The sequence below is a fragment of the Mustela putorius genome, unplaced genomic scaffold, assembly GCF_011764305.1.
Source record: "Mustela putorius furo isolate JIRA1106 unplaced genomic scaffold, ASM1176430v1.1 tig00003867_pilon_pilon_pilon, whole genome shotgun sequence".
Taxonomy (NCBI): domain Eukaryota; kingdom Metazoa; phylum Chordata; class Mammalia; order Carnivora; family Mustelidae; genus Mustela; species Mustela putorius.
This window is the reverse complement of record NW_025422019.1, coordinates 12,613,651-12,636,491: the sequence shown is the minus strand read 5'-3', so window position 1 is coordinate 12,636,491 and position 22,841 is coordinate 12,613,651. Positions and strand designations below refer to the sequence as shown.

The 22,841-nt window shown below is 35.0% G+C and overlaps 1 protein-coding gene across 2 annotated transcripts in view; it reads left to right on the top strand.

The window, feature by feature from the left end:
- The window catches only part of DPP10 (dipeptidyl peptidase like 10), a 1,364,876-nt gene that overhangs the window by 865,030 nt on the left and 477,005 nt on the right, over nt 1-22,841 (top strand). For both annotated transcript variants that reach the window (XM_004773359.3, NM_001310171.1), the window contains 1 exon segment: nt 9,647-9,761. In XM_004773359.3, the coding sequence (XP_004773416.2) occupies nt 9,647-9,761 (115 nt within the window).

Sequence of the window (22,841 nt, the reverse complement as noted above, 5' to 3'; positions counted from 1 at the left end):
CAAATCCTCTGATAATCTTAGTGTAGATACCTGTAAGCAATGAGTCACTTTTCTTTTCATTCTTTTAAGATTCTCTTTTTGGCATTGGCTTTTGGTAGTTTGATTACATGTGTTAAATGTGGGTCACTGTGTTTTTTCTGCTTGGAGTTCATTTGTGCTTCTTGTGTTTTGATCTTTCATCAAGTCTAAAAAGTTTCAGTCATTATTTCTTCAAATAAGCTTTCTGACCCTTTCTTTCTTCTCTTTCTGGGATTCCTATAATGTATATATTGATTCACTGGAAAGTGTCTGTTAAGTCCCTTAGTTTCTGTTCACTTTTCTTCATTCTTTTTTTCTTTTTGCCCTTCAAACTTAATAATTTCAAATGACCAGTCTTCACTGATATTTTTTCTGCTGACTGAGTCTCATGTTGAACCCCTCTATGGGGGTTTTTCAATTCAGTTATTTTTCAACCCAGAATTTCTGTTTCTTTTTTTAAAAATGCTTTCTGTAGTTTTATGGATATTCATATTTGGCTTATATTTCATTTTTCCGATTTCCTTTAGTTCTTTGAGTATATTTCATACAGTCATTTTAACATCTTGCTGTAGTAATTTCAAAAACTTTGTTACTTTACAGTGGATTTCAAGAGATTTATTTTGTTCATTTGAGGGGACTCTTTTCCCCTGATTCTTTCTATTCCTTGTGATCTTTTGCTGAAAATTGGGCATTTAAAAATATTGGCACCTCTCTCAGTCTTTGTAGACTGGCTCCATGCAGAAGATGGTAGGTAATTAGTGTAGTGAGAAGGCTCAAGATCGTCTCAGATCTTTATGCAACATTTGCTTTCCTTGGGTTTCTGTGTGCATTTTCTTCCCAACTCCCCTGTATATACGGATGTTTTAAAATGTATTACTTTCCACAGAAGTTTCACCCTACTTTCTCTGGAGGCCCTAGGTGTTCTACTTTGTTCCTCTGCCTATAATTTCTTGCTCTCATGTTCTGCATGTCTGTGGTTCTATGCATTTTTCATCTACTGTGGAAACTACCACTGCCTTCTAGGGCTTCCAACTTGAGATCCAGTCTGTGTAGCCATTCTCACTGACCTCCAACCCAGGCAGGACAGAAATGAGTCCCTCAAGTAGCCCACAGACAGTCGAGAAGGTACAAACAAGCTCCATTCCTTTCCTTCCTTTAGAGGGAAAGAACTGGGATTGGGCTACTTCCTCTTGACCATGCTTCACTGTGTAGGGGGCAAGGGGAGGGTATAGCATTAAAGAGTGTCACAAAATTTCTTTTTTTGAATTGGCTTTTTCTTGTTTGGGCTTTTGCTTGCTTGCTGCAGATCCTTCATTGGTTGTTAGCAGAGCTCCTGCAAACTATTTTAATCAGTCTGTAGTTGCTTACTTGGATACTTAATGTGGGAAGAATGAGAGCCTAGTGCTTCTTGGTCTGCCCTCTTGCTGATATCAAATCAGTTTTTTGTTTGTTTTTTAAGTGCTATGTTTTTTTAGTTGTGTTTTTGAACCCTAAACATGTTCAGAGTCAGAGATACTCATACAATCCCTAAATCATAATAGAAATTTAAAACAATCACTGCATAGTATGTATTATTTTCATAATATATTGATGATACCTGTCATCTTTGTTTTCTAATTTAATGATGATCTATCTAGGAGTGTGTCACCAACATTATAATTATTGAAGAAAGATAAATGTCAAAGTATAACTGAGATAATTACTTGTTCTTTTATAAACAAATAAGTGGTGAACAAATAAAACCAAATCAGGATTAAAAATAATAAAGCAAATAGCAATAAAAAACCTTTTTGCATATCTAACAAGCTTCCACTATTGTCTGTAGTTCACACTATCTGTGGCACTGACTCAACACTGCTTCATGTACATTGACAGCACAAAACTATAACAGGCATAATTTTGAAAAACATAACTTGTGAGCATTTACCAAAAATATACACTTGACTTCACTTAGAGTCCTTTAACTAGAGAAACATGATGAATGAGAAAATTGTGAATGGCCATGAATATAATGGGAAATTTTCATAAGCAGTAGGCATTGTAAATAATAATTACAAAATAGATAGGAGAAACAATCGCTATGATTATATTTTTATTGATATGCTTAATATGTTCTAGGCGACTATGGCTGTATCTCCTAATATTGGACAATATTTCATAATATTTAATGATTGTTAAGCTCCTGCATCTACTTCACTAAAATTTTATTTGATAAATTGACATATATTTTTATTTAAATTGAGTTGACCCCCCTCTCTCTCTGCCTGCTGCTCTGCCTACTTGTGCTCTCTCTCTCTCTGTCAAATAAAAAAATAAAATCTTTAAATTGAGTTGAAAATTTCTTTATGTGCTATATTTTTTAGACATAGTATAGAGACAATGTAGAAACTAAATAAAACTTGGAATTTTTCCTTTTCTCAGTACATTTCAAAATGTTATAAATGGTATAGGAATTATTTGATTTTTGGAGGCAAAATCTGTGACCCTCTATTTTAAGGGAGATACTTAAAAATTACCACAATTTTTCTTATTGGGCTGGTCCATATTATAAATTTTGTCAATCATTTTTGCTAGAAAGAAAAAAAATGCATACTCTGTTTAATTTTCCCAAATACCTAAGTGGGTATTTTTATGTGCACTTCACTTAAAAAAAATCTCCTGTGATTCCTTTTTTTCATTCCAGAGATTTTGCATAGTTATATAATCTCAGCACATCATTTTTTACAACATGCTGATTGGATATTCAAAGCAATTTTTTAATATCATTAAGGGAATTAAAACTTATTTTCCATAGAAACATTTTATAGTTTCCTGCTTTATCCTTATTTATATAACCTTGTATTATATTGTTGGGTTAGCAAAATCTTCCTTAGAGTTTATGCTTATTGGGGACAGTTCTTACTTTAATTTGTATTCCTAGCTGCATCTAGTGTAATATCTTATCCTTTAAAATACTCCAGTATATTTTGTTAAATAGGATTGTTTAAAGATAATTGGCCAACTGTTGAGGTTTTTCAAGCCAAACTTATCTAAACCTCTCTTAGGAATGCTATAAAAACCATTTTTCACCAATTTTGAATCTTTCCAAGGTGTCTTTAAAACTCTTAACTCTAACATGCTATGTTTTTCTAATATCATGAAATAATATGGAACATTTGAGAGTATTTAAACCTTATGGTATTTTCTAATTATTCAATGTTAACGCCTGGATTGTTTCTGCTTATTTTTTTTAAATTTTATTTATTTATTTGACAGAGAGGGATTGCAGGTAGGCAGAGAGAGAGGAGGAAGCAGGCTCCCTGCGTAGCAGAGAGCCAGATGAAGGGCTCCATCTCAGGACCCTGGGATCATGACCTGAACTGAAGGCAGAGGCTTTAACCCACTGAGCCACCCAGGGGCCCCTCAACTATTCTTAGTTGAGAATGTGAAGACCATGGGTAAAGTAAAATTATTTAAATAAAAATAATTCAAACTTTTGAGCTTTTTAACAGAAAACGAACTGGTGGAATGTGTTATCCCTGTTTTGTTTTGTTTTTTGTGTTTTTTATTTTTAATTTAAGGCACTTATTTGAACTCATTTCAGAGAATATAAACTGTCTGTTTTGGTGAAGATTTTAGCACATATGATGGTTTTGAAGTAATAAAGTATACATGGGGAATAAAAGAAAAGTGAAATGTTGAGTTTTTAGATGGTTTGTATGGTTGTGTTGAGAACCAAACTAAGAATCAGTGTATTAAATACTAATACTCTAAGTCTGAAAATCTATGTTCACCTTTTCAAGTAGCAATAAAGGTATTTTAAAGAAACTTCCCTGTGGTTCTCTGAAAGTAGACATGTGGTCGAAGAAAATCTATTTTTATTACAACACATGCACACCTAATCTACTAATGTAATTTAACATTATGATTTTTCTCCTTGAATCTTCCTTTAATTGTTTTCACTTTTTGAGACTATTTCAATGTAGAGGGATCATATTTCTTCTCATGGTGAATATGGCAGTGAATACATTGCAGTTGTCTAAGGGGAAGTACAAGCAGCATGCTAGAAGTTAAGAAAGCCATCAAATTTTGATATTCTTTACTTTTTTTTTTTTTTTTCCAAACGGAATCAGTTTGGCCGTTTTCCTTTACTTAGCCAAATGAAATATCTAAATCTTGGGGTTTTTTGCTTATGTCTTTTGCTTATGATTTCTAACACTTCTTTCTTTGCACTTGAGTGAATAAAAAATGCATTTGGATTTTGGCAAACTCCCTATGTAGTGGACAGCCTTGTCTTGTAGACTTAACTGTTCTCTGGAAAGTGAGAGTAAATAGGCAACAGAGGTAACACGAGTAGCTAGCCTCCAGCTAGGAACCAGCTCCCCTGCCGTACCAACATGTCTCTAGACCATGACAGCACTGAATATTATCTGGAATTGAACACAAGTCTTTCAGCTGATGCATCCACCCACCAGAGGACTGATTTACAAAAGCAGCTTTATATATGGATTATTACTTGTATTTATGAAGGTACCCTCAAGCCCATCCTGGGAATAAAATTTCCCAACATTGACTCTGTTCTGCCTTCAGAGCATCCAGATGACCTCACTGCAAACTACTTAGCATGTTTTCTCAGGTTGCTGCACAGCACCATACCTGTTTCATGGGCCTGGCATGGACACTTGATTAGTTTCAGGTAGTGGCTTATAGGAAGTCATTGAAAAACAAAGACAATTAGAACCGCTTCCCACAGCAACAGAAATTATCAGGTTTGTGGAAAAGGAAGTTGACTTGAAAATTGGCAATTGCATTTTGGAAAGCTAGCATCAGATAAATGAGCCTAAAATTAATTACAGTCAAATTGATCTTTAGCAAGAAGGTAGATTTTAAAAGTTGGCTATTAATGTGTATTTGATGAATGGCACTATATCTCTGTCCCCTTTGGGGTTTCCATTTATACTAGTTAATTAATTGGGCAATTATTTTCTGAGCACTTATTAAAAGAACAAGAGATCATTAAGTGGTCTGCGTAATCTAAAGTTGTCTAAGATGTCCTTACTTTAAGCAGATAGTAACTTTGACAGGGATCTGATGGATTTTTATCTATGGCTTTAAGCATTATCCTCACAACCACCACCACCACCATCATCATCATCATTCTCATAGCTGTTATTGTTACAGGATTTTGTGTCCCCTTAGTGCCCATGGTTCTTGGTCATGCTGCTTTGAAGAATGAAGAGGTAGACTAGATGAAGAGTGGTGGGCAGCAAAATGAAGTTTATTGAGCAGGAGTACAAGCTCCAGGAGAGGGAGGGGGACCCACATGGGTTTCCCCTGGAGTTTTGAAGTGTAGAGGTTTTTAATGAGCTCTTTTGGGGAAGTTATCTTAAGCAACCAGGGTGTGCTGAGTCCTGCCAGTCAGGGCTTTGGTGATGTATCTGTCTATCTATTAGGTTAATGTGCATGTGCTGATGGTCCTTTTTTTTGCTGACATCTGGGGGCTTAGGTCTTAAACTGCCCCTTGCCCATGATATTGTCCAATGTTTTTGTGATTAATTGTCTTAGTTTAGACATTTGCAGAAGTCATTTCTGTAAAGGCTGTAAAGTAGAATGTCAGTGTGGTCCTGTCTAAGCTGCAAAACAGGATGTCAGTGTTCTATTTTAGCTGTCCTGACTCCATATATTTTTGTTGTTGTTGTTGGGGACCCTGGCCCTGATTACTGTCCAGCTAACTTCTAATACTATAATTCATTCATTCATTTTAAAATTATCTGCAGTGTACCTAGTATGTGTAAAACTCTGTTCACAATGCTAGTGATGTAGCAGAGAACAAGATGAACTACATTAATGACACCATGAAGTTTCTATTCTGGAGAGCTGAGAAGGATAGAGTGACATGTAAACACATTAATGTATATTCTTAATTAGCTTGATATGTTATTATAGATACATGATTAAATATGACCTGTGATGTATCTAAAACAATAATGCTATGAAGAAAAAGGGCAGTGAGAGACTAGAAGGGATATAAAATGTTACTTCGAGAGGGTGGTCAGGAAGCAGCATTTGAGATGAGACTTGAATGTAGAGAGTGATCTACATTAAGTGTGTTGAGGAAGAACATTCCAAGCAGTTCATTTAATGTGACCTTTATTGTCCCAAAAAGTTTTGTTTGAATAATTGATTTTAAAACTTACAGTTAAAATAATTACTTTATTCCATTTGTTCTGGTAAAACAAGGAAACAAACAAAAAAATCTGAGGTTCAGAAAAAGACATCTTTGCAATCTCACAACTCTTAAGTAATTCAGCCTATTGGTACAATGTAATTTAGACATTCTTTTTTTTTTTCCAGAAGGGAAATCATTTTTGGCTTGCATAATTAGAGAGCCATTAGAGCAGGATGTTGAATGATTGACAGTGCCTACAAGTGGAGGCATGCTGAAGGGATGGGTAGGGAAAAATTAGGAAGGAAGGTGATTTGAAGGTTGAAGCATCTGAGGCTTGGGTGCCAAATGGCAGTCAGAGCAGTTTAGGGTTGTGTTCTTTTTCAAAAGGGATCAAGCTTAATGAGGAAACTGGAGCTTGGCTATAGACCATTGTTATTGTAAATTCTCTCACTTGCATTTGATCCTGTAGGTAGTATAGAGACATTAAAGGACTTTGTGGGATACAGTGACATAAGGGAAACCATGCTTTAGAAATATTGCCATAGTAATAGAATATAAGGTAGATAGAAAGGGGGGAATTATACTACAAGCTCATTAAGTCTGCAGTTACCAAATGGATTTGTAGATGTCTCGGGTATTGACAAGTCATCTTAAAAGAGCCACACATTCTTATGTGCATCACTTTAGGAACAGAAATTTTTTTTTTTACTCAAATATGTTTTATCATTTCAAAAATGATGTATCTTCCCAGTCCACCATGACTGAAAAATATAAATTTATTTGAGAACATTACAGAATTCAGGATAGCTTTTCTTTAATTTTGAATTTTGTCAAATAAAAGGTAATAAAGTACAACTGTTATTATGTCAGAATCCAAATTATTCCTTGATTCATTGATTTATGCATTTATCCTTGACAAATTTGTTTTTAGAACAGCATATTAAAGGGGTTAAGGGCCAGAGTTTATGGACTGGCCCGAGATCTCCCAGTTATTTATAGTAAGTGGATTTTTAATCTCCCTAAATTCCATTTTTCTCATCTGCAACTCTTATCAAAATAATAGTAATCTCACCTGATTTTTTATGATGATCATGGGAGATTATGAATATAAAGTATTCAGTATCTTGCCAAACGCCTGGTAAGGTATCTAACGTGTTCTTACTGTTAGATAACATTTGGTAGATATTGCATGGCTATTCAAAAACTGGAAAGTACACTCAAGTCATTTCTTTAGTAATTTGCCTTGTGTTCAAGTATATGGTACTTGCTGGATAACTAATTTGTGAAAGCACACCCTGAATGCCCTGTTAATCACTGAGAATGTAGAAATCCTGTCCTCTCTCTATATTCCCATCAAGCAGAATGTACAGAAGAACGTGTTGTTCAGTGTTCAGGTCAAAGGCTCTGGGACTGGCCAACCTGGAGTATCTCCTTTGTAATAGTGTCCATTTGGCAAGCCTTTATCTCCTTAGGGCTCTGGCCATGCAGGGAAGGAGAGGCAACAGATGGTTGTTAAGGTAATTTGCTCTGGTATCGAAACATAGAGCACGTAGATCCCAGCAATGGGTACTTGTCCAGTTGGCCACTCCTGGATTCCCTGTAAGTTTTCCCAGTAAACCTATGTCTCTGTCACTGTCTCTGGGTCTTGTCTTTGACCTTATCGGACCATCCCTCATCGTAGGTTTAGAATCTTCTAAGGTAAGCCTGCATATCAAGTGACAAGGAATCAAGATCAGAATCCGTAGATTTAAAATTATAATTTACTCTCAATTCTTTTATTGGAATGAGATGTCAGTTATACATTTGACCCATGAGCAATGTGAGGGTTGGGGCACCAACCCCAGCACAGTCACAAGCCCATGTGTAACTTTTAATTCCCCAAAACATAACTTCTTACAGCCTACTGTTGACCAAAAGCCTTACCAATAACAATAAAGAAGTAAAGAGTTAACTGATACGTATTTTGTTATGTGTATTATATAGTATATTCTTACAATACAGTAAGTTTGAGAAAAAATGTTATTGAGAAAATCATAAGGAAGAGAAAATACATTTATAGTAATAAGCTATAAATATTTGTATACTATATGAGTGGACTTGTGCAGGTCAAGTATGAACGGAGAGTCTAGCCAAAATGCAGTAAAATTAGAGGTGTTGGATAACGAGCATTAATAAGTGTGGAGAAGAGGTGTGAAGGCAGTTGTGTTAAAAGAGTAGAATTGGCCTCTGCTGGATTTGGTCCATCAGACTGAAAGACAAAACAGTTGATCACAGAAGGGGAAGCAAAAGAACAAAATACCTTCCACGCACGTTCTCTTGCATTTATTTGGGGTCTACTTCTTCATGTCCAAAGTGTTTTTTGCAGAATTGAATGTCAACATCACTATATGAAAATTGCTCATGGTTTTAATCTGCGAGTCCCAGGAATCCATTTATAATTTATGACGTGTTTGCTATTCTATTTGTCTTTGTTTAAAGTAGGGCTGCTCTTGCTGAGTGATCTGTACACGCGTAGTGAGTTGGATAACTTTATGTTCTGTTTCTTTGTCTTCAAATCACTTAGCTAGTTTTGAATAAAAAGGCTTTGTTGGGGAAGGAGGAAAGAAGCTGGGAGATGGGGGTAGGAAGAAAGAAATGAGAGATTCAGTGCAAAGAAAATCTGGCATTTGTTTTAATTCAGTGTGGTGTTTGCTTTGCTTTGGTGAATCGTGCTCACACGTTTCTAGTCAACAGGGCAGAACACAGATCATCTGAAAAATGAAAATCTTTATGTATTGTGAGAGATGTTCAAGTTTATCCTCCCTCATCAATCAATCTTATCTCCAGTATTAGGCATGCTGCCTAGGGAGAGGATGCTACCAACTGTTGATAGAGAAGCACTCATTTAATTTAGTTACTACATCCTGTTGATTTTTATGAGTGGTGGGGGAGCTGTTTGAAAAGGACCTGTTGTGTTGACAGATGTACCCTGCTCTGCAGCTGGGGCAGTTTGAATGATTTTCCCATCTCAAATCTTTTTCCCCACTATCCACTTAAAAAAGTAGTCCATGAGAAAAACTAGAAAACTAGTTCCCCAATTGGGAAATAATGGTATATAAATCTTTATCATAGGTCCCATTGTAGTAAGAAAAAATGTAAGTAGGTGCACTTTATTTCCATAATATGTTGCAGAGTATTTTGGCTATTGTCCTATGCACTATTTATTTATTTATTGTCAATGCACTTTAATGCTGTCTACATTTTGGACAGCAGGCATAATGCTCTGTTGGTTTATCTCTCAGAGAAATAAGATTACCCCCCAAAAGATAGCCATTTATAATATATGCACCTTTGAATAATTAAGTGAACTACTGAAAAAGAAAAGGATCCTAATTAGCTTTCAAACTGTGATTGTGCCATGCACTGAATCATTCCTTTATGAATACATTTCTTTCGGAGCATGTATAATTATGAACCTTTTTATTTTTTCTATCTCGGTAGGAACTGGGAAGTAACAGCCCTCCACAGAGAAACTGGAAGGGAATTGCTATTGCCCTGCTGGTGATTTTAGTTGTATGCTCACTCATCACTATGTCAGTCATCCTCTTAACCCCAGGTAATTTGTCTTTATTCCTCTCTTATGATGGTATTGTGGATGATAATTTCACATTCAAATGCCTTAAGAGGGTAGCCATATGTGGTATCTTAAGACACATTAGCATTGGTTGGAATTTAAAAAAATGCATAACCAGACATTTTGCAAATGGCACAGTAATTTTGTGGTTCAAATATCATGTGAGATATTTTGGGGGAAGCTGAAATGTAAAATCTATACATCGACAATGCCAAGGAGATCTTCAGTCTCCATTGCTACTTAGAGACTTACTATGTTAGTTAATAAATGCAGGGGACATTTGACTTTCATTGTATGTTGACAATGAGGGAGTGGAGACTGGAAGTCCCCATATGGAGGTGGTAGCTCAGCTGTGATGAGGGCGGTAGGGGACAATGGTAGGGAAGGATTTGAGAGACGTGAGGGTTTGATCAAAAGAGAATGCTGTCAGCCGCTAAATGCTTCCTTCTTCTGTTCCTTTCTTTCCTTGTAGTTTTTATATTCCCAGTTTCCCCTTGTCTAAAGAACATTGCCAAATTGCCCTTGCAATGATCTTTAAATTGTGTCCTTTACATTAAAGAGTTGAACACTAATATATAAATTAGCAGTAGGCTTAATTCTTCTTTGGGGATTATTTCAGTACCCAGAAGTTTTACTGCTCTTGAGTAGGTGCTAATATTGGAAGACAGAGAAAAGCTGCTGGCTTTTAAATCTCCCCAAAATGTCTTCCAATAGCAAATGCACTTGGCATGCTGCTACACCCATCCACCTAGCTTCCTCAAAGACTGGACACCCATAGATTTCTCAGGATTGTAAAAACTAGTCATTTCTGGGATAAGATTAAGCTCATCCCCAGATCAACTGATATAATTAAGTTACAGCCTGTTGTTGAATAATACGTATTTACACTTCAGTTCTTGCTCCTCTTTTGTTATTTATGAGCCCTTAAACACATTGAATTTATTTCCTCATGTACAAAATGGGATTAACAATAATAGTTCTCTTTCAGAGTTATTTAGTCAACTAATTACAGTGACTAATTACATAAATGACAGTATCAGTTGCTCCAATATGGTATTTTATGAAATCTACCATCTTTGTAAAAATATGGGCTTTGTATAAATTGCCAAAAATCACTTGTAATTATGATTTCACATATGAAGAGATTGAAAAAGGAATTAAAGAAATCAGGAGGGAGGAAAGGGAGAGGAAGAGAAAGGAAGGAAGAAAAGAAAAAAAGGAAAAAAGGTGAGAGAAAGAAAGAGAGGAAGGACAAATGAAAAGGAAGAAATGGAAGAAAAACGAGAGAGAGAGAGAGAGAGAGAGAAATCTTCCCTGATGAGAGCTGACTTATCCAGCATTCTCTTCAGGAACGCTGTCTTAACTGCCTCACATGTACGTCTGCAATACAGTGTGATTGACCAACGTGATGGCTCTCAGTTGTTGCTGAATGCCAAGAATCTTTGTTTAAAGGAGGATAAGCTTATGTTCAGCATAGTGTTCTGCTTAAATTATTTTAATGTAATTATTAGAAAAATGAATGACTTGGGTATATTACCTTCTATTGGGGACTATTAACCAGATGGAGAAATTGGTGCCCTGATGGCCTGTGTGTTTCTCTTAAACTTTCTTCCATCTGATTATAGCAGCTTTTCCCACTGATTCATTTTCTCAGAATTTCTTATTACTGAGGCCATTGTGATACTTCGGGGTCCTTTGAGTATCTGGTATAAGCAAGACTTTATAAAGTTGCCCACTGACTAAACTTCTAGCCAGCTGTTTCCATGTTGTTCAATGTAAAAACAGAGTATGGTTGGAATAAATTTGTCATGTACTTATTCGTTTTTTAAAGCAAATACTTTGAGCGAGACATACCTTGGTTTGAGTTCCGGTTCTGTAATTTCCTGGTTTTGTGAAATTGGCCAATTATTTAACCTTGTTCAGTATTTTACTCATCTGTATTATTGGTGAAATATATTATGCCAAATTTATAGTGCTATTATGAAGGACAAATGACATACAATAATTCAAGTGTTTAGTAGAGTGTCTAGCACTGCTGTTGCTATTCCTCTTATGATTGCTTTCTTCAGTACTTACTGACCACCAGACACAATGCCCAACACTGTGTGCCATGAGGGAAGTTTCTAAGAAAAAACAAGGTCTCTCTGGAATATAGATCTTCTGGAATTTCAATTTTTAAATTATGGCAGGGGAAAGGGACTAAACATTCAATCTGGAGTAGCCTTTCAATAGTCTGTTTGTTTATTCATTTATTCATTCATCAGTAAATAATTATGGAGTTCTTACTACATTCTCGGTGCTGTGGGTAGTTGGTCTTGCTTTCTCCTGTTTTATATCCATCACCTCAAATCCTTTCCCCTAATGACACAAACACTCAAGACTTAATTTCATGTGAGATTAGTCATATGAATGGAAGTAGCAGTTATTTTTAGATTTGTAGCTTATTAAGTACACTTACCATACCACATGTTCAAAGGTCTATGGTTTTTACTGTTATTTTTGTCAAGAATATTATGATATGAAAAATAAGTCAGTATGCTGGAGTGGAAAAGGTATTGCTATTGGGAACAGTTGAACTGCGTTACGCAATTTTTATTTGTACACTGAATGCTACCAAGGACTTGGGAAATTATAGAAATTAATGAAGTAGATAAGGGTAATGAGGGTGGTTAGGAATTTATTTGAGTCATGAGCAAGCAAATACCAGTCTAGTTACAGTACCTTCATGGTGGGCTCAAACTGAATGGTGTAGTGAAGTACAGGGTGGGGAGACCATGGCCTAAGACGTGAGTCAGAAGCCTGGAAGCAGTCTTAGAACCTAGGTAGTCTTGTCTTCTTCACGAGAGATGGAAAAACCCAAGATTGTTTAATCTAGAATGTGCATCAAGACCATTAGTGTAGACTTTTGATTACGCATGTGTATGTGCCGGTGCATGTCTGTGGTCAAACTCTAGTACTCTAATTACACCATGTCTTCCTCTTCCAACTCTGGTTTAAGACTCCTCAGCTGTGCTAGAATAGACCCACAAAAGAAAACCTCCAACTAGAAAGATAATGTACAGTACCTCCTTCTGTTGTTGCTTTGCCCACCAGTAGCCTCTAAGGTCAACTTCCTAGGTAAAACTACTCAGGCAGATGGAAAATTTTAACCAGGAAGGGGTTCACAATTCATGTCATAAGGAGAAACTTCTGATCCAAAAATTATTTAGCAGAATACTAGACCTTTTTTAAAAAAGGTTTATATTTATTTATTTATTTGAGAGAGAGAGAGAGAGAGAGAACGTAACAGGGGAGGAGCAGAGGGAGAGAGACAAGCAGGCTCCTGCTGACTGAAGTCCTATGTGGGGCTCCATTTTATGACCTAAAACCAAACCAAGAGTACGATGCTTAGTTGACTGAGCCACTCAGGTGCCTCTCCATATGCTTTCTATAGCTTTATAATAACCTTGGGAAAATTACTTACCTCATTTGACATCAAGCTTTTGGTTGAAGAAGGGCATCTTTGATTTAGCAGATTATGAAGTGATCTTTTGAAGTATCTTATGGTTCAAATATCTGTGATCTAATATAATAACAACAGCAATAATTATGGCTTCTTTGGTAGCAAATGTAGCAGCAGATTAAATCTGGTGAGCTCTCATCTACTCTGAAAATATATATATTTTTTCTTTTCAGCATAACAGAATTCATTGTTTAGGCTCCACACCCAGTGCTCCATGCAACCCGTGCCTTCCACAATACCCACCACCTGGCTCCCCCAACCTCTCACCCCCCGCCCTTCAAAACCCTCAGATTGTTTTTCAGAGTCCATAGTCTCTCATGGTTCATCTTCCCTCCAGTTTCCCCCAACTCACTTCTCTTCGTTGGTGCAGACACTTTGGAGAACAGTATGGAGATTCCTTAAGAAATTAAAAATAGAGATTCCCTATGACCCTGAAATTTACTGGGAGATTTACTGAAATTTACAGTACCCTGAAAATACTGGGTATTTACCCCAAAGATACAGATACAATGAAAAGAAGGGCCATCTGTACCCCAATGTTTAATGTTTTTTTTTTAAGAGGGTGGGGGAAAGAAAGCAAATAAAGAGTTATGTAGTCTGTTTTGCACAAAATAGTATCACATTTTGGAGGTAAGTGCTAGGCAATGCAAGCTTATAACCAGAGAAACACATGTTCATTGTAATTTTGGTTTGATTGCAAATTTTATTACAGAAGTAATTTGACACAGGTGTCTTAATTTCCAAGATTGTCAGCAACTTCCCTGCCTGGTGAAGAGAAGTCCTAATTATTTTTGAAGAGTGGGTTAACCATTCAAGTATTTCTTTAATAAGTAACTATTTTTGAAAGGAAGAAATTATTCATTTCATTTTTTTATTAAAGGAAAGACTTATTTAGATGCATCGATCAAGCCAACATATTTTTTTTTCTATCATTGGTACTGAATCAGTTTAAAGAGAAAAGAGCACCCACACTTATTTTCAGAATGTGTAACTCGAAGATTCGTATTTATACTCTACAAATAGATGAATGTACATCGAAGCCTAAGTTATGGAGACTGGTCTTTCATAGCCATGAAGTCTCCCTGTGCAGTCTCCTATATCCATGGGCTATATAGAATGAGAATGATCATGGTCTGAAAACTTTTCATGCATAATGTACTTACACATTTTGACCTGTTTTGAGAGAAGAGACATGTATTTCATGAAACCAAATGTATTTAGAGGAGAATATTCTTTAAGCTTTGTTGCTGTATTGAGACAGACAGCGATGTGGACTGTGTGTAGTACACCGATTTTCAGTAACAGTGGCCTGCTGCCCTTTGATTGGTGTCTCTAATCAGTCAGTGTCAAAACAGGGTCATTAGATTAATTTGTTACTATGGCTGACTAAAGACAAAATTGTAAGGCATTAAAATTGTGTCTTCATCATTAGCCCTAGCTCCTCAGACGATTTCCTATTCCTTTAGTACCCTCTTGAGGTAAGCCTCCTGTGTTGGTCTTTGCAGGTCTGTCAGAGCATAAAAGAAAAAAAGCATCCATATATAAGTCATCCACATGCATGTAGAAGTCACCAGGGCTCCGCTTGATCTAAGTTAAACAAGAACTTAATAGGGATCATTTTATTTCACTGTATGCATACCTTTATTTTCACTTCTAGAAGTGTGTCTGTAAGAGTGAATTTTACACTAATTTTAGATGCCATGTTGGGAAAGAATTTACAGATGTTAAGATTGCCACTGTGGTGCTAATGGTTAGGTAAATCTTTATGTCAGGTAAGGATTTTGATCTATGAAGTTGTGCTCAAATCATTCCCTGGGAGCCAAAATTTAGAACCGAGGAAGCTGAGGGAACCAGAGAAATTTAGGCAGCTCTGTCCAGAGAAATAAAACAAAAACTAGAAGCTAAAACTTAAGGATGTGTATTTGTCTTTGAAGAAATGACAACTTATATTTTTCAAAGAGAGTGTATAATCCTGTCATTTATTCCTTATAATATACAAACTTGAAGATAAGTGCAGTTTTCTAGGTAATACAGCTAAGGTCTGAAGCTTTTGGATAACTTAGGTGCCTAGTTTGTGGAGAAAAGATTGCAGAGTGAGTGATTACAATGACCTTCATTCAGACTGACGTGAGTTCATGTCCTAGCTTTGATAGGTGCTTGAAAATAAGATTTTGAGGAAAAGGATTCTTTCTTCCTGTTCTTACATACCAGGTTTTTTAATAAGGGATGATTTGATCCTTTGAAACGAGGCTTTTAAAAGATTAATCTGTTCCTATTTATTTAAAAAAAAGAATTTTCTAGAAAGCATTTGATAAGTATTTTGTTGGAATGGTGACAGCTGATTAGTTATTGTTATGCAAAAACTCAAAATGAATTTATTCTCCTTACTATTATGTTCTACTAAAACAATTGCTTCTGGTTATAGTTAGTTAAAATGTCATGTTATATTATGTTGCAAGCAATCTCTTGGCAGCTGCAATTTAAAAGGTGTCATTTAAGCATCTGACCTGTGTTTTAAAATGTCAAAGTGACAATTAAACCATCCCATAATGCTTTTATGAGAGGGAAATAATGTTTTACAGATTTTAAGATTTGCATTACTCACTTGTAAACATAAACATCAACTAAGATGCAAATTGTTTTTTTTATTTTGTTGAATTAAAAAAAAAAAGATATGTTGTATTGATAGGCATAAGCTAAATTGTCTCTGCTTGTTTTTTCCAAGAACAGCACAGATGAGCCCATTTGAATATAGTATTACCCAGGCATCAACGGGCTGCCAAAGAGAAAACAATGACAGATTCTAACAGTTTCCCCCTGGATAACATGGGTTATTGTTGCTTTCCTAGATTTATCTCTCATGCTGAATGAAAAATAATTTTCTCTGATATGTATAAAGTTAAGAGCAGTTATATTTTTTGTCTTTGTTTTCCAGTTACATTTACATTTAAGTCAAATTTGATTTTTTTTACTTATTCTCATTTTTTGTATTATCTAATGAGATAAATAATGGATTTAGCTTACATTATGATATGTTCAATTTAATAGGTCAAAAGAGAATCTTTTAATAAGCAACATTTATTAGCTCCTTGTTACAAGCCAGATATTATGCTAAGTGCTTTGTATGCACTATTTTATTTATCCTTACACCACTAATGTGAAATAGATACTATTAATTTATGCATAATCTACATTGTTCGGTTGAGTCTTACAAGTTAAAGTAAATTGTCTGTCACAGAACCAGAACATGGAAAAGCCAGAGCTTTTTGACTCTAGCGGGTATCTTAAGCTTTGAAATACAGGACAAGATATATTATTGCACCCATGGAAAGTATAGGCAAGAAACATGTTAGGAAAAAAAAAATGTGCTCTGCTTCATTCTCACCCTGATTTCTTAATAAATGAGTTGATTCTGTATCTTCTTTAAATGGAATGTGTAACAAGGAAGGAATAAATTGGGGTACATAATGGGAAAATGGGAAGGGAATGGCAGAAGTGGGGAATTGAAAATCAGGCATGTCAGTTCTGTATGCATTTTTATTTCAGCTATTATGTTTGTTTGGTTGGTTTTTGTTTTGGTTTTGGTTTGTTTTTTTGGAACCTCAAACACCTGTGATAAAATATAAAGCCATACTTTTTTTTCTAAACCACACTGTACTAAAATTATTTATATGTCACAGCTTTAAATATTTTGTCATATTTTTTCATTGAAATACAAATTTTAGGAATATGATAGCCTGCCCTCTAAAAATGGGAGGAACAAGACAGCCTGATCCTTGAGAAGCAAAGTTTCCTTAAAAGAGGGTGTTGCCTTCAACTCCCTGTCCTCCTGGAGGAAGAAAGCAAAAGCTTTTAGCATACATTTGCCCCCTGTGTTTGTGGAGGGGGGGACATTTTAAGAAGCAGTGATTTGCCGAGGGATTTATGGTCCAGCTCCTTGTCTTTGAACTGTAAGTTAAACTATCCCATTCCGGAGATCATTCATTAGGTGTAAGAGAAAACTCTATCTGTAGAAACTAATAAAACAGACAGACAAATAAAAATCTTAATTAAATGGTCCTTTAAAATATCCCACTTAGTGGGGCACCTGGGTGGCTCAGTGGGTTAAGCCTCTGCCTTCGGCTCAGGTCATGATCTCAAGATCCTGGGATTGAGCCCAAATCGGGCTCTCTGCTCAGCGGGGAGTCTGCTTCCTCCTCTCTCTGCTTGCCTCTCTGCCTATTTATAATCTCTCTTTCCATCAAATAAATAAATAAAATATTAAAAAAATAAAATATCCCACTTTCTGCCATTGTTCTGGTGAATGAAATTTTAGCTGGAACAATTTAATGAATGTTCATTGCTTTGACTTGTTTTCTACAATATTTGTCTTGGTCTAAGATTATTCTACTGAGTGTAGGGCCCAATTGAATAAACTCTAGAAAAACTGGAATACTGAAATAAGACTTGGGAAACATCTTTACTTATAGGGCAAGACTGTTCCTTAAATCTATGCATAGGGCATAGAAGATCTGTGATCCTAGACTCACAGCTCACTTTGTTTCTCCCGAGGCATCATTTGAAATTACATAACAGGGGACTAGACTAGTAAATTCACTTTTTTATATTGATCATAATTCAGTATTTAGGAGTTCTGGTTACTTCAATTACCTTATCTTTCCCAATCACATTCATTATCTTTATTGAGAATAGTTTTAATTTTATTAAAGAGCTGTTCATATGGTGCATCGCTGACCCAGTGGGTAGAGCATGCAACTCTTGACCTCAGGGTCATGAGTTCAAGCTCCGCATTGGTTATAGAGCCTACTAAAAAAAATGAAATTATCAATTTTAAAGTGAGTGATCCACTGGCATTTAGTATATTCACACTTTGTGCAACCACTACCTCTGTCCAACTGCAAAGTATTTGTATCACCCCAAAAGGAAACCTTATACCCAGTGAGCAGTTACTGCCCATTTTCCTCTAGCAATCACCAATTTTCTCTTGGTCTTTTTAAATTTACCTGTGTAATATTTCATGTGAAGTGTGACCAAACAATATGTGATGTTTTATTCCTGACTTCTTTGACGTAACATAACAATGTAAGCATTCTTCCATATTTCAGATATTAGTATTTCATTCCTTTTTATTGGTGACTAGTATCCCATTGTATGTATGTGCCTCAACTTGTTTATCCTTGTATTCACTGATGGAAATTTGGGTTGTTTTTACATTTTGGCTATTGGGTATAGTGCTGCTATCAACATGTGCATACATGTAGTTTTTGAGTCCTATTATTTTTTTCATGGTTAGGGGTGTATAACTAGGAATGGAATTATAGGATCATATGGTAATTCTCTGTGTGAAGAATTCTCTGTGTGAAGAGATGTGAAGTGGTATCTCATTTGGCTTTAATTCACATTTCCATACTGGTTAGTGATGTTGAGCCTCTTTTCATGTGCTTATTGGCCATTTGTATATCCTGTGAAGAAATGTCTATTTAAATCCTTTGCTGCTGTTTTAATTGGACTTTTGGTTTAATTGTTGACTTGTACAAGTTCTGTATTCTGGATATAATCTCTTGCCAGATATATAATTTGCACATATTTTCTACTATTCTATAGGTTTTCCCCTTTTTGATAGTGTCCTTTGATACACAAAGTTCTCAATTTTGATGGAGTTCATTTATTTTGTTGTTGTTGCTCGTGCTTTTAGTATCATGTGTATGAATCCATTGCTAACTCCGAGTCATAGGGATATACCAGTATATTTTTTTAAAGAGATTTATGGTTTTACCTTATCTTTTTGGATCATTGATTGATTTTGAGATAATTTTGGTATATGGTGTGAGGTAGGGAATCCACCTTCAGATTTTACATAACATACATTTCTCTTAGCACCTTTGTTGAAGAGACTATTCTATCCCCATTATATGGTATTTCACCTTTGTTGATTATCACTGATCACAGATAATCTGGATTTATTTAAGGATGTGCATTTTTAATATATGGCTCTATGAATCTGTCCTTGTGCCAGCATCACACTGTATTGGTTACCATAGCTTTGTAGTAAGTTTTGAAATGAGAAAGTATGAATGGTACAAATTTTTTAAAATTGTTTTGCTATTCAGAGTCCCTTGCAATTCATATTAATTCAAAAATTGGCTTTTCCATTTTTGCAAAAATAGGCAGTTATGGTTTTGATAGCAATTGTGTTGAATATGTGGATCACTTTGGTTAATATTATCATCTTAGAAATATTAGTCTTTCAAGTGACAAACATTTATTTATGTCTTTAATTTCTTTCAGTAATACTTCGTGATTTTAAATGTACAAGTCTTTCATTCTTCAGTGAAATTTACTCCTAAGTATTTTATTCTTTTGGATGTTACAAAAAATAGAATTGATTTTTTAATATCTTTTTTTTTTGATTACTCAATGCTGGTGTATACAAATACAACTATTTGTAGAATATTGACTGGGTACCCTTTAACTGTATGGAATCCACTGATTAGTTCTCTGGGGCTATTAAGGATTTTTTGGTCTTTTAGTGTATATAATTTATTTCTTCCTTCTAAATTCACTTCCTTTTATTTCTTTATCTTGCCTAATTATTCTGGCTAGATTCTAGTACAGTGTTGAATAGCAGTGGTGAAAATGAACATCTTTTTCTCATTTCTGATCATAGGGGTAAAGCTTTCAGTCTTTCATCATTGACTATTATCTTAGCTTTGGGTTTTTCATAAACGATCTATTGGTGAGTTTGAGGAAGTTTCCTTCTATTCCTGATTAAAAAAAAAATTTTTTTTTATGAGCAGAGAGTGATGGATTTTGTCAACGCATTTTATCATTAATTGATATGATTAAGTGATTCTCTTTCTTTGTTTCCCCCTAATAATGTGTTGTTACTTTGGTTGATCTTCTTTAGTTGAGCTCCCCTTACATTCCTAGGGTAAATCCTTTTCCTTAATGATGCATAATCCTTTTGATATGCTGAAAAATTTGATTTGTTAATTTAAAAACTTCTGCCATTCTCTGCTAGTATTGTATTGAGGAGCTTTGCATCTATATTCATAAGGAATATTAATAAATTATCTTTTCTTACATTTGTTTAGATTTGCATCAGGATGATTCTAACTTTATAGAATGAATCAATAAGTATTCCCTCCTTTTCTGGTTTTTGGAAGAGTTTGAGAACATTGGTGTTAATTTTTTAAGTGTTTTGTAGAATTCACAAGTAAAGCCATTTAATCCTGATAATTCTTTATTGGAATGTTTTTCATTTCTGATTCAATTTCTTTTTTTTTTTTTTAATTTACTTGTTACAAATCTATACAGAGTTTCACAACCCTGAGTTAGTGACTTGAGACAAAATCAAGAGTTGGAAGCTTAACTCACAGAGCCACCCAGGTGCCCTTACAACTTTCTTTGAATTGATGCTAACTCAACCTCAATAGCCTACATAAACTCTACTTCTATATAGCTTTGCTATTTGTTTTGTTGCAAATTATATCTTCTATACATTGTGTACCCTTTAACACAGATTTAAAATTATTTCTTCATTTGTCTTTTATATAAGAAATATAGAGTGGAATTCTAAACCAAATATACAGTAATGTTGACTTTTATGTTCAGTTATATAGTTATTTTTACTAGAGTTCTTTATTTTTTCATCTGATTTTAAGTTACTAACTCCTTTTACTTCATCCTAAAGCAATCCCTTTAGCATTCCCTAGACTAGGTCAGATCCACTTGTAATGAACCTCCTCAGCTTTTGTTAAACTCGGAATGTTTTGGTTTCTCCTTCAACTTTGAAGGATGGTTTTGCTGGATACAGGATTTTGGTTGACGGCTTTTTCTTTTCAGCACTTTCATAATGATATCTCATCTCTTTCTGGCCTCATAGTTTTTGTTAAGAAATTTGCAGTTAAGGCAAAAAGAATATTTTGGCTTTATATACTTAAATTGGATGCTAGATTTTTTTTTTTTCTGAATTAAGGAAAAATTTTGTTATAGAGGACACACAAACTTCTAATTTTATCTGAACTTCTGGGTTCATTAGACATTAGTTGCATTACTGCCAGTGTTTTGTTGGTTCAAAGTAAGTATGATTTAGTATATTGCTTAAGCTATTCATAAGGGACAGATTTAAATCTTAGGTTTTTTGTTGTTTAAAACAAATATATTTTCAAAAGAATAAATGACTTTAAATTTCAAAAAAAAAAAAAAAAAGAAATTTGCAGTTAAACCCATTGAAGATTCCCTATATGTAAGTTGATTGTCTTTTGCTGCTTTCAAGATTGTGTGTTTGTCATTAGCTTTTGGTAATTTGATTACAGTGTATCTCAGCCTGGATCTCCCTGTGTTTATCCTTCCTGGAGTTTTTGACCTTCTTGAGCATATAAATACATGTAGTTTTACAAATTTAGCAGGTGTTTGGCATTATTTCTGCAGATACTCTTTCTGTCCTTTCTTTCCTCTCTATTTGGGACTCCCTTGGTCTTATATTGGTATGCTAGTGGTCTTCCACATGTCTTTCAGTTTTGTTTTGTTTTCTATTTTCTATTTTCTTTTTGTTCCTCAGGGTAGATAATTTCAGTTAGCCTAAATTCTAGTTTACTGTTTTTTTTTCTTTTGCCTCCTCAAATGTCCTATTTAAACCCTCTAGTAAATTTTAATTCTCATTGTAGTACATTTTAGCTCCAGAATATTTGTGGATTTTTTTAAAGATTTCTATCTTGGGGGACCTGGGTGACTCAGTAGTTAGGCATCTACCTTCAGCTCAGGTCATGATCCCAGGTTCTGGGCATCGAGCCCCACATCAGGCTCCCCACTCGGCAGGAAGTGTGCTTGACCTCCTGCTTCTGTTCCCTTTCTCCCTGTGTCTTTCTCTGTGTCAAATAAATAAATAACATCTTTTAAAAAATTTCTATCTCTTTAATGATCTTCTCCATTTTTTATACATTGTCGTCATGGTTTCCTTTTGCTCTTTGTTCATGGTTTCCTTTAGTTCTGTAAGTATATTTAAAACAGTTGATTTAAAGTCTTCATCTAATAAGAAACTTGTTTCTGCTTCCTCAGGGGCAGTTTCTGCTAATTTTTCCTGTCAGTGGACCATACAATCTTGATTCTTCCTATGCTTTAAATTTTGTACTGAAAACTGCATTTTGAATACAATAATATAGAACACTTGACACTGGATTCTTCCCCCTCTTAAGAACATATTTTTGTTGTTGTTGTTTGCTATAGACTGGAGCTGTTTTTATTGTTTTTATTGACTTTTCTGATGTATTTTAAAAAGTCTGAATTTTCTGCCATATGTAGTCTCTGAAGTTTCTTTAGCTTGTGTTCAGCTAGTATTTTTACAAAGAATTCCTTGATTTGTAGGAGCCAAACAAACTCTCCCATTCTTTTCAGATCAGTTCTGTGCTGGGGATTTAATTCACTACTTAATCTGGTCATTTACAACTCTGCCTTGGCTGTCAAGTCCTGTTTTTATTAAGCCTAGAGTTCAGTCAGAGGTGGACACTTAAGGTCTTTTCAGGTCTTTTCTGAACATGCAACCTGCTCTTAACATGCTT